This window comes from Mastigoproctus giganteus, chromosome 9, assembly GCF_048544385.1.
Source record: "Mastigoproctus giganteus isolate SK-2022 chromosome 9, ASM4854438v1, whole genome shotgun sequence".
Classification (NCBI taxonomy): domain Eukaryota; kingdom Metazoa; phylum Arthropoda; class Arachnida; order Uropygi; family Thelyphonidae; genus Mastigoproctus; species Mastigoproctus giganteus.
In genome coordinates, this window is record NC_143583.1 from 50,516,150 (window position 1) to 50,528,732 (window position 12,583).

The following is a 12,583-nucleotide window of genomic DNA, read 5'->3' on the forward strand; positions in this document are numbered from 1 at the left end:
AAAGGGTCACAGATTTGCAACTACTAGGGAACAATTATTTCGGACCGCGACACACGGACTATTAGAAATTCTAAAATAATTCTATCAGGAATGCTTCCAAAGTTGCAAAAACGTTGCAATCGGTGTACACAGTGTCAATGAAATCCATCCGAATAATCGACAGGCATCATCATTTCCGAAATATTAGTTCAGTTCCTAACTTTTTTGATCACACCTCATATGTTTTCAAGTTCCTTTTATTATTTTTTTGTTATTTGGTTTTTTTTTAGGAGCATTAGCAACTAAGGCCATATTGCTCCGGGGATATGCGGTGGTCATTCCCTGACCTTTCCGCATCCTCCGTATTTGGTGGTCAAGGGCTCGAACCCCGGTCTAATCAAGAAGCGTGTGCTACGTACTGCTGCTGCTGCCCACCTGGCTACGGAAGCGTCTTCAAGTTTCGAATTAAAGATTTATTTGTATATAACAGCCCCAGTAACCTTACTTTTGAAAAAACGCTCTAAATGCTTAGGTTCCTCAACTAAGCCTAAACGAAATCTTCGCCGTACATTCTATTGTATTTCTAGTCTAACACTTGACTGTAACTAGCCGCTTACATGTCTATATATTTGTAGCATTTATCCATGTGATGACACCTTTTAAGTGTAAATAATGATAGACATACTGAAAGAGAATATTTCTGTGATTGTCATTTTGTTTAGTAAGAAGGGCCAATATAAAACAGTTTTTTCATTACAGCCTATTAGAGTTTACTTGTTATTGTTTTTATGCCATTTTATATAAGCTATACTTATCTAGTATATAGTATGTGAGGTTATACTACTTGTAATATATCATTTTTCCTCCATTTCCACTATTGTTTTAAGATCGTACGTCTTCCTTTAACATACGTAACTTCATCCATCTTATTACTTTCGCATTCATGTCCAATCTAAGACAAAATATTCATTCCTCGGCTTTGCACACCAAGTAATCTTTTATGTGGCATAGTTCTAAGGCTTGAGTTCTTTTGCTTGCTAAATATTTGTGAAGGGTGAGTGGATACCTGAGAAAACAGTATTCATTTTTACCTTTTGCAAACCCATGACCTGATTCATAATAGGAATAGTATTCGTCGTATAGTGCAAGGAAGCAACAGGCTTTTTGCTGCACTAGCACAAAAAAAAAAAAAAAATAATAATAATAAAATACAAATTATATGCTTCCTCCTTCATACAGGTAACCATCCAGTTGACCTTTGAATTTATTAATTCAAACTCGCTGGCTAAAAGAAAAATTCCTGTAATATAATCTACACCTCATCCCCTGTAATTTGAATTTATAGCCTCCTAGTCTGGAATTCTTTATAACAGTGAAAATTCCACACCTCTTAGGTGCTTGGTTGCGAAGCTATGTAGGGGACATAATCGGAGTCTTTCCTCATGCGGTTGTCCTTTTGCCGGTCTCACCATGAGAGTTGCCTGTCTTTGGACCCTTTCAAGAACCTCAGTGTCTTTTTTCAGACGAGGCCTCCAACACAGTATTCCAAATGTGGCCTTACAATTGCTTTATACAGCGGGATTATAACTTCTCTATCTCTGCATCATAACGTTCTATAAATCATCGATAGGACAGACACCATGGGCTTTCCTGGCTGCCTGTTTACACTGCTCAGAAATCTTCATGTTTGGCCACTTATGCATTTTACAAGATCTTCCATGGGATATTTTAAAAATTTTATCTTGGTTCTTTATGAAATAACTGAGGAATAACATACTAGAGATTATCTACAAACTAGGTGTGTCTACGAATCAGTATGAAAAGGAATTGTGTAAATTAATTTTACCTGTTGAATTATGAAAAAATGCTCTATAATGCACATGCTTAATCCATCTTTATTATTAAATGCTTTTAGGGACATTGCGCACAATGCTATTCATTTAATACCCGCTTAAACATTGTATACATTAAAGACGGTATTCATGCCACGGTTTCCGAGTTTCATTGTGCTTACTGAATTAGCCTCTGCTTCGATATCTAAATGCTCAGAGTCGCTCTTCTGACCAGGTGGTGACGATCCTCGTGCGATAGTGCGGTTTCACATAGATACACATATTGTCGGTCAAATTAGTCCTACGGTTTGTGCTGATGTGCTATATCCAAGCTCTTAGGATCTGAAATACATTAGACATTGTGCGTAAAAGCCTTTGTTAGCTTAGCATAATGCAGCAATTTGTTTAATGGGAATTATATACTAGCAGGCGGTAACTTTGGTAATTTCGTGGTAACACAACCAAGTGATTGAGCAAACCAAATGGTTAAAACGGCATTAGGGAACTGGCCACATTTAACATGAACCAATTACGCCATTTAAATAACAGATCTGGATTGTGTTATTGTTTAACTACACAAATTGCGTGTTTATTTTCGTCATCAACCAATTTCATAATTGTCAGTGTTTTACTGTTTGCTAATGAGATTGCCCCTGTAAAACAGGCTTCGCTGCCATACATATCATTCTCCAGTGAAGTATCGTTCAGATTTCAGAAAACAGACTCGAAATTATTTTCCACGTAGACAATAATCTAATAATGGTAATGATATTGTAATGATTCATATAGCCATTACTCACATTAATGATTACTACATTAAATTAAAGAAAATGAGCATTTTAATTAATTAATTAGTGTAAAGAAAGTTATTGTGTGTATAATTTAACTAAATTGGCAAAACGTTTATCCTTCTCTCTCTACCCCCCCCCCCATCCCTCTCTGTTCTTTATCGAACTATTTCTCGAGTCGTAATTATACAATATTATTAAAACTAATCAGATACGCGCATTATATATTTCATAATTCTTCGTAGAGAGGCGAATTAAACGTTGTAGTAAATTTCCATGGATTCATATAAGGCATGCTACACTAGTTAACAATAACATAACTCAGTCTACAGTCCCTCCCCTCCCTTCCTGTCCCTTAGAAGAGAGCGAGAAAATTAACATTGTTCGCTACTGTTTCGCTTAGCAAAACGCATTAGCTGTGCACTATTACTCAATTTCCGCATCCATGAAACTCTCGCGAATTGCGTTAGCGGGTCCCGTGAATTATCCTTATTGTTAGCGCTTGGGAAGGCTTGTCAACAATGAACTGTTGATTTCACTGGCAGAGTAAATTCTATTGATTCAAAACAGTTCGCATTATTAATGGCGCTGCCCTATCCTCCCTCCTCCTCATCTGAATGAATTATGAGACCGTAAAATAATCTTCTGTTCCAGTGCACGATTTGGTTGAAATGCCCGCATCTGTCTACTTCTGTTTCTTATTGCCCAAGTCATTCTTCTGATAGCAGGCTCGCAATTTTAGCGCAATGTATATTGACTCGTTAAAAAGAGCGAATATGGCCAAGATTTTCTAACTTATTTTGATTTACTGCAGTTCGAAGGTTTTAAGGGGTTAAATAACAATGTCTTGATTTACGGTTTGCGTTCAGAATGAAGAACCGTTAACGTTTTTAGACACTTTTGCATATATATATATGTTAAAGGACTAGTGTCTTCACCACGTCCGTCCTTCTGCATGCAACAAAGAGACCTCAGTGGACTGATTTTCATGAAATTTTGCATATCGGCTTGCTAAAAATATTTGTCGAGCCAAACCAAATTTAATTAAAATCTGACAAATAGAAATCCGACAATTATTACTTCTTTTTCCATACGATTTGTATGAAATAAAGAAATCCATAGATTAAATATAGTTTTAATGCCATATTGTTAGCTATAAGCAGTCCGCGTACACTTCGCGTGTAAAGAGAAAGAGATGAGATTTAAAAAAAAAATAACGGAGGAGAGGAATAAGGGATGAATATTACACATTTGTAATTAAACTAAATGGCTATGTTTAGAGAAGGTAAACCTGTACGCTTTTATTAAGTGTCATATAAAGATTTCCCATTCTAACATATCCCTTACTTAGTATGATATACTTTTGGGGGAGGGCGGTAGAGCAGAAAGAGAAAAGTTTCACACATCATGTTAAATAACACCTTTCCCACAATAGATAAGGACATGTGTATGCATTTTGTAAAGCCACTTTTGTTTTATATGGTATGGACAGACATAGTAAAAGAGATGAACATTTGTCAATCTAGGCTCGGAATGAACCGAAGTGCACCAGAACGCCATTTCGGTCCATCGCGCACATCGGTAATGCCATGTGCATACTTGATTAGTAAAAATAAGATATTATATTAACGAGCCTTCTGTTCCATAAAAATTTCCATTTCGACTCCTGGTGTCAGTGTTAGCAAATAACAATCGAAAAGTTCTAAGAGTATTAGGATTCAGTAAACAATAAATAAGTGAATCGTTACCTTAGTCAGGTATGTGGCCAGTGGTTAATCCAAGAAATAAATTTTCCCATTCTCGAGTTCATTTTCCTGAAGATAACCGGAAAGTGGTTGATAATGGATTGCGGGAACGGAAATTCGACTGTAGGTCACTTATTTCTGCCCTTGTATGTGCACTACAATTTATATTTTTAGACGAGTTAGCATATATGCATAATGCGCCTGTTGTCTTCACCCTGTTTATTTGGCTGTCTGTGAATGTGTCAGTTCGTCCGTCCTCATGTAATAACTCAATTTCCTAGTGGTTGGATTTTCGTGAATTTTTTTATTTGGGTCTTTTAGAAAGATTTGTCGAGCCATCCCAAATTTCATTAAAATCGTATCATTAGAAATCCGACAGTTATTATTTCTTTTCTCCATACATATCACACCAGACCATCCATATAGCGTATATTGTAGCTGAAGCACTGGATTATGTTTGCTGCCATGCGCTAATTGAAGGTACGAATGAACAATGTGGGAGATGCGTAGAAACAAAATTTTCTTGATTCCTGCATAAAAGTTATTGCTCTTAATTCCTTTTTTTTTTTTTTTTTTTTTTGTTATAAATCATGAGTTATTACTATTTGCTAAACCACCTGAAATATAGCTGCATTATCTAACTTGTGTATATAAAATTTACTTTTGTGCTTAGATAATGAAGACTCGGAGGATGTCGAAGAAGAAGAATTATCCGCCATCCAGCCAGTTGCGGAACAGGAGTTCAATTTTGATGAATTCATCAGGCGGTAGGTTTAAAATAATAATAATAATAATGATGTTTGTTGTACTTCAAACGCATACCAGACGTCGTGTCATGCTATTTACAGTGAGGGAGGGGGTTCATTTTTTAAAAGAAATTCCTGTATCACTTTTGATGTGTTATGATTTTTACAGAATTTTTATAAAGTGATTTTTATGGTTAGTTACCTTAGGAACTTCATCTGAGAAAAGTAAAAGTATCGAAATAAATTTATTTAAAAATGAACCTTAACATTCCAATGTATAAATCATGTGTGTGTGTGTGTGCGCGCGCACACACACACACTCTTTTGAAACTATTAGATAAGCGCAATTAGGATTTTAGGAATACTGAAACGAAAATTTACTTTTGGTGATTTTTGTAGATATTAATAACGTCCGACACCATGAGAAGAACCCAGTTATTCTATCTCCATCGCAACCCTGCATTGCGAGCGCTCACCACAAAACAATCAAATATGAACCTTTCTCTTTCCGTGAGGCAGAATGATTGACAGGGTTCTTCTCATGGTAGTGGGACAGTAGGTATCATTCCACTTTAATTTTTCGCTGATTTTTGCCCAAAAAGGTTTGGATTTTTCAATTTATTGTTAATAATGAAATGCAAATCTTCTTACTTGAAATAATTGCTACAAGTAACTTTATTCTGCCATCTTTATCTAATTTTGTGCTTCCAAAGTGTACTGTAACCCAAAGTTACAGTGCAATTTGGTCATTCAATGATATGAAGAGAAGCAGATTAAACTCGGTATTTGTCACTTGTTATAAATACTAGATGGCATGTCATACTAATAGCCATGCGAAAATTTAAATACTAAGCAGTATCTTTGTGACCTCCTTCTCAATTTAAAGTAGGAAACAGTATTGTTCCTAAAGTTTCTCTCGTATTCTTTCCTCCAGATTAGCACTCGTATAATATTATCCAGGTATGTTATTATGGCACATTCCTGAAATATGTCGTTTCGCAGTTTCTGCTCCGATGAGTCCTGGTGAGCCTAACAATGGACGTTGCTTAGCAACAGCTGTTCCAAGTTTCCTGCTAGAATTTTAGTAGAAGGCCGTGTCTGAAATACAGTATAATAATTATTGAGCTCTGAGTAGTGGACTTTATGCAAAGTTCTGTAGTTCTTAATCTATCTTAGTCTTGTAGAAACTTAAAGTGTCATATGCAATACTGGATTTCATTTCGTTCCTACGTTGTTATTTGTAATATATTATTAATTCGCAACGTGTGGTTCAAGTTTATTTTATCAGGTTTTATCTTTATCTGTCTTTCGCTTTTAATTTATTTTCACCCTAAACGTTATCCTTATTAACAATTTAAACTCAATAATGTTTATATTATTGTCTCTTCGAAACAATATAAACTTTATTTCGAAATATAAAAAAGTGTTTTGAATATCAGAATCTTTTGTTCTAATTAGGCATTTTTGGATGTATTCTACCATGTGGCAGATTACCTCTTTTTTATAACAGCCTACTTGCTGATGCGTTGTCCTCCGGTCTTAGATTATCAACATACAGTTGGAACATATCCAAATTATACAGTTCTTCAAAAACGCTTTTAAGAATTATTTGTTTTGTTTGTGTGTAGGTGAGTAGAATATAATTGGCCTATTTTGGGAATTATTCGTCTTGAAGAATGTCGTATTTTCCTTTTCATGACGATGTTTATCCCATCTTTGTGATATTTTTCATTTCATTGATTAAAAAACGATGTGACTGTACGCTTCGCATGCTTAATCTTAGAAAAAATAAATAATTTTTAGCATAAATTTCTATTTTAAATGTATAATGGCTTGCATTTGCGTAGTTATCCCAGTTTATTGAATTCCACGTCGCTGGACCGTTGGGATCAATGTTTCCTCGTGTATAATGGGATAAAGTGGATTGCTACCGGAAAATGACTTCAGTTTTTATTGATATTTTCACTAAGAAGGAATTTCGTATAAATTTCAATGGAAATTTCTGACTGTAATGAAATCAAATTGCTTATTCGATAATTATGTTTTCTTCATGCATTAGCTTTTTGTAGTTATCTCCGTTTTTACCTATTGGTATGTTAGATTAGATTAGATTAGATTAGATTAGATGATGTATGTGTTATGCTCCAAAGCAACTAAAGCTGAGACGCAAGCTACTTTGTCTGTATTCTTCTGTCGGTTTGCTGGACGAAAAATTCGAGTTTCCTTGGGCAAAAACCGTGCAACGCTCACCAGAGACCGACTAACTCAGCCACGTAAAAAAAAAAAAAAAAAAAAAACAACAAGGAAAAAAATCCTTGTCATTGATGGGATTCGAATTCAGGTCTTTCACAGCCGGTGTGGGAGGACGGTAATTATAACCTTGTACTACTGCGAGGGGCTGTCTGCTGGTATAAAGACATAATACATGCTGTATAGGCTTTCCAGTTACAATGTGAAGATATTTAAACACATTTTATTGATGGAAATATATTTTTATTAATATATTATATTTAAATATCTTCATTAGATGAATCATTTAATGAGAACTGTGGTATAATTCTAATTTTCTAGTTAGAGATTTTTAATATTTAAAATAAACATATTCCCAATGATATAAAATGCAATAAGTCGCTTAATATAAAAATCAATAGCATGCAGAGAATAGTATATAAGGGCGTTTTAAGCGAAAAAAAAAAAACTGGGACATATTATAGGATCTAAAATGAAATGGGGAGGGGAGCTGTAAATATGTGCATGATTTAACAGTTACGGAACTATCCCTGTTTGAATTTTGAAAAGTGGTTATGGAACTTTGAAAAAAATAATAAAATAAGGGAAAAAAAATAAGTAAGGACACACGTACGTAATAAATCTACTTGCAAACACAACAGGTTTTTAATTGATAAATTACATTGCAAGAGAATGAGACATCGCGACATTTCGCCTTCTATGTCTTAATATCCAGAAGTTGCCATTGCTTCTCCACCATTGCATAAACCAGCACTGAAGTCATCTCACTGGAGTATTTCTTTATGAAAATTTAGAATTGATTTCCCTCTAATAACTTTTTACACTCTGCTAATATATCGCCCACCCTTTCTGTCCACGGGCGTATGTATATATACACGCACACAAACGATTTCTTTGCTTGAAAACAAAATTAAATGAACAATAAATTGTTAGTGTATACGAACAATATTTTCTTGTTATTTGATAAGATGAAATTTCTTCACTTTCTATGTGATGAATTTCAGATATTTCGGTGTCTTTAGCAGTGTGAAATATTTTACAAACAAGGCATATTCCGGACATCGTTTATGCCTGAATCGCATACAGCTGGCTCTAGTGATAAAGATTAATAACATTATTATTACTATTATCAGTTTATTTATCTAACACCCCTGCACAGACATTAATACCACGTAATATGGAGCAAACGGCAATAACTTTAAACATATTGGTTAGTGTAAGCATGCGTTACCAAATAGTAATACTTAATGATTTATACCAAAAAATGAGCAGAAAATAACGACTTTTATCTGTGAACCTAGAAAATTTCGTTTCTACGCACCCGCCACATTGTCCATTGATTCTCTCAACCAGCGTATGGCAACAAACATAATAACCAGTACTTCAACTACAATGTGGTGTAAGTATAGCTTATGTGCTATGTATGAAAAAAATATATATAATAATAATAATAATCGGATTTCTATTGGTCCGATTAAAAAAAAAAATGGAATGGTCATAGAAATCTCTCTGAAAGGTATAAATACAAACTTTCGTGGAAATCCATCCGCCAGGAGAGTCGGATTTATTACATGAGGATGAAAAAAAAAAAAAAAAAAGATAATAATTGTTGGATTTCTATTAGTCAGATTTTAATGATATTTGGAATGGTTCGATAAATCTTTGGAAAGGTCCAAATATAGAATTTCATGAAAATCCCTCTGTTGGGAATCGAGTTGTTAAATGCGGGTGGACGGACGAGCGTGGTTAAGACAGCATTATGCATATACGTATGCTATCGCGCCTAAGAAAGGACCTGTTAATTCAATACTGGTCTCATCCACATCTAACAGCGTTGCAAGCATTAATTGGTCCAGTAGTTTAAGCAAGCTAGAATCACTGCATGATATTACATCTTGATCACAGAACCTGCAAATGTTGTTGTTATTACTTGATTAGCTTTACTATTGATTTTGTCTTCTATATTATATTTGGGTATGATTTTAAGAAATTCATAGGTTTAAAAATTTTCCCAATCTTCAGTCCCATGGCAAGTAATGCGAATCTGTTTGTATTTTTGACGTCACTTCGGCGAAATTCCTTCGATTCAATTTGTGATGTTTGTAAAAATTTGATGAAATCCTGCTGATTTGAACCTCATAAAACAGAGCGCAGTCAAAATTTACAGTAAAATGTGCCTCGTAGCTCGTTCTAATCAAAACGCAGAAAACTTTTTGGAATGGAAAATTCCTTTTTGTGTGAATGAAAACAGACGGAAATTTTCTTCCCTCTTTTCAACCATTTTATTCCCCCTCACACAAGAACGCTGAAATATGCTAAACTACCCCAACGAAGCAGAGTGACTTCATTAGATTTTGAAGACGTTGTGTTTCACAATTTTGCATTTGTTGTGAATGGCCAAGCTGCCGAAGTTCTGCTCCATTTCTTCCTTATTTTCTATTTCATCCTTCAGCCAACGAATGTCTTTTGTCTAATGTGGTTAGTTGGTTCCACCTCACGATGTGTAGTGATTGCGGCACACTTGCAGACCCTAAGAAACAGCACACTGGCTCTCCGCCGTAATTACATATACAACTGATATAATAAATTTTGTTTTTCCTCTTCTCTTGCTCTGCCTGACGAGAAATGCGACTTGAAGACAACCGTGAGATTTAATCCAGAAAACGCAGTACGGAAAACGGCCTCTGATTTCATTGAGGGACACGCACCGGAGTATGCTTATATGGATGTTATCGATCAGATTTAACCGCGCGGGGGGGGGGGGATAGAGACCTTGCCTTTAGGCTAGACTCTTTCAGAAAAGCTTTTGGTTAAACAGCAAGCTAACCAACGTGGAGTAAGGATAGAATACTTTGTGTTTAAATATGGAAATGTTTCTGATGGCACCTCTTCAAATAGCGACATGGGTTTTAGAAACTTAGAGCAGTTGGGCGGGTTTTATTCCGAATGAAGTACTGGACTGTCATCCGGATTCTCATACCTTCACTAAATAGAACAGCCACCATTATCATGAGAATCCCTACAAAGAAAATTTAAATAAGAACCAATTTATGATGATGCCTCTTGTGCAAACTTTACTCACATTGCTACTTGCAGTGTTAATAAACTGCCAGTTTGTTAACACTGCCATACGATTGCCATATCCATTGGGGGAAATGAATACTGTTTAATGTAATGTTTGATTGGAATATTGCACAGGTTATCACGATCTAAACACTTGAAATGAAAGCAGATAACCTGTGTAAAATTCTATATTTATTTAGTACTAACAGAATATAACAATATACGTTTTGTTGATGTTTTCTCCTCTTCTTCTTGTTGATCTTGTTTAGTTTTTTTTTTTTTTTTTTTTTTTTTTGGTGACGGTGTAACAGCTAGTTCACAATCACTGAAGAAGTGGAGGAGAAAACATCCGCGAAATATAATTGTTAGACTTTATTAATAATAAATAGATTCTAAACTTTTTCACAGATGAAGTACCTTTATTTCAAGTATTTAAATACTGCTTGTTTCTGTGCTCTTATCCTTCGATTACCTCTGTTAGTTAGTCCGCATCTGTAAATCTTTTTGGAGAACGGTTCTTTAAGGAATTTCGCACTGTCGAGAAATACGTTGAGGCCATTAAAAAGTGCATATTGCATTTTGTGTGTGTGCGCGCGCGCGCGTTTGCTTTCATCTGATAGTAGTCTATTTTTAATGTGGATGATTTCCCCTAAACACTATAATGTAAGGTTACGTGGATCACCAAAGTTTATGAACCGAGAAATAGCAAGTCTGGAAAAACTTGGGTTCGTTTTCATATGACAGCTTCGCATTATATAAAAACAGTTGTTTTTGTGTGATTTAAATTGCTGTTACACATTAGAAGTAACTCTAATCAACTCCATTCTCAGTACATTATTTCCAGCGACTTTTTTGTTGTTCTATTTGGTCTGTAACTACTTTTGACCACCCATATTGCACCTTGTATCCGTATAAAATTTCAGAGGCACTCAGGAAAACCGATTTCATAAGGATCATTCTAATAGGGTTGGTTTTATAAAAATTGCTCTCGAACTGGAGATAATCGCTTGACGCGAGGTCTGGTGAGTATAGGACTAGCGTAACTTCTTTGCGTGTGTACGTGAGGCGTGGGACAGCTCGTCATTGCTTTGCACCGTGACCGAATTAGACGGTCACTGATGGACTTTTCTTGGTTCATTTCTTCCAGAAACTTGGATTTTCCTTCCGCAAACAGCCCAACCGATCTTGGAATACGCGCAATTTACAAACACGACAGACACAATACCTTAGCCCTGCTGTCTCTGCACTTAATATAGCCCAGCAAAATCTTGCAAGTAGAAGTCCTTGGATAGCAACCCGAGCCGTTTGCTTATTTGGGGTGGGGGACGTTTCACACAATCCTTTAGAAACTTACTATGCCTCGCTGTTTACTCTTTCATTATGAATTATAAGACTAAGAAATCTTTCATGTCCCACAAAGGTTTCCAGCCGATTTTGATGTATAGAATTTTTGAGCGTCAGCTTGTGCATTCACTGAAAGACACCCCGATCTTCAAACAAGCTTATATCACCGTAGACAACATTCCTAATTCGGTGGATGCTTGCTAGTATCTTCAACTGCCAAAACTCGTATAATGCTGTTGGATGTGGTAGGGCGTTTTCATTAGTGTCGAACGCAAAATTCTGTGAAATGATGTCTTGGGTATGTTCAGTCTTAGAGATCCCTCCCTAACTGATAATTTTGGGTCCTCTTCGAACATTTCTCGAATTGATTTAATGCTTTAACGTCATGTCCTTGGGCGTCCACATCTCTCCTCGTCACGCACAGGCCCAGTTCTTTTAAACTTACTCACCAATGCATGAATCGCATTGTCTGTAGAACCGGGACTATGAATCTCCTTAAAACCTATCCCTAATTTCACAAAGCTTCATTCCATTGATGCGGATTGTAACAACAAAAATTCGCTCTTGAACATTCAACATGAATTCTGGGTCTGTAAAGAAAACATTAAATAGCTAATAAAATTATAATAACATCTCTAACATTACAAATAATTATGTTTTGTGTAAAAAAAAAAAAGAATAAATATACTTGTAATGAAATTTATTTGAAAATTACACTATTTCAGGAAAATACGCAGCGACTTTTGGGACGCCCTGCATTTAGATAATTTGATATGTTTTGATGGTACATTTATAATTGTCACTGATATGTTGTGAACTGTCTTCCTCTTAGTCAT

At 35.5% G+C, this 12,583-nt stretch overlaps 2 protein-coding genes across 4 annotated transcripts in view; one reads left to right on the forward strand and one right to left on the reverse strand.

Moving 5' to 3' along the window:
• LOC150080211 (protein timeless homolog) overlaps positions 1 to 12,583 on the forward strand; it is a 734,420-nt gene that overhangs the window by 494,823 nt on the left and 227,014 nt on the right. Inside the window, exon 13 of the mRNA XM_090380646.1 lies at positions 5,018 to 5,111. Within this exon, the coding sequence (XP_090236772.1) occupies positions 5,018 to 5,111 (94 nt within the window). The remainder of the gene's footprint in view (positions 1 to 5,017; positions 5,112 to 12,583) is intronic.
• LOC150080212 (uncharacterized) overlaps positions 1 to 12,583 on the reverse strand; it is a 350,995-nt gene that overhangs the window by 284,091 nt on the left and 54,321 nt on the right. The window lies entirely within an intron of this gene.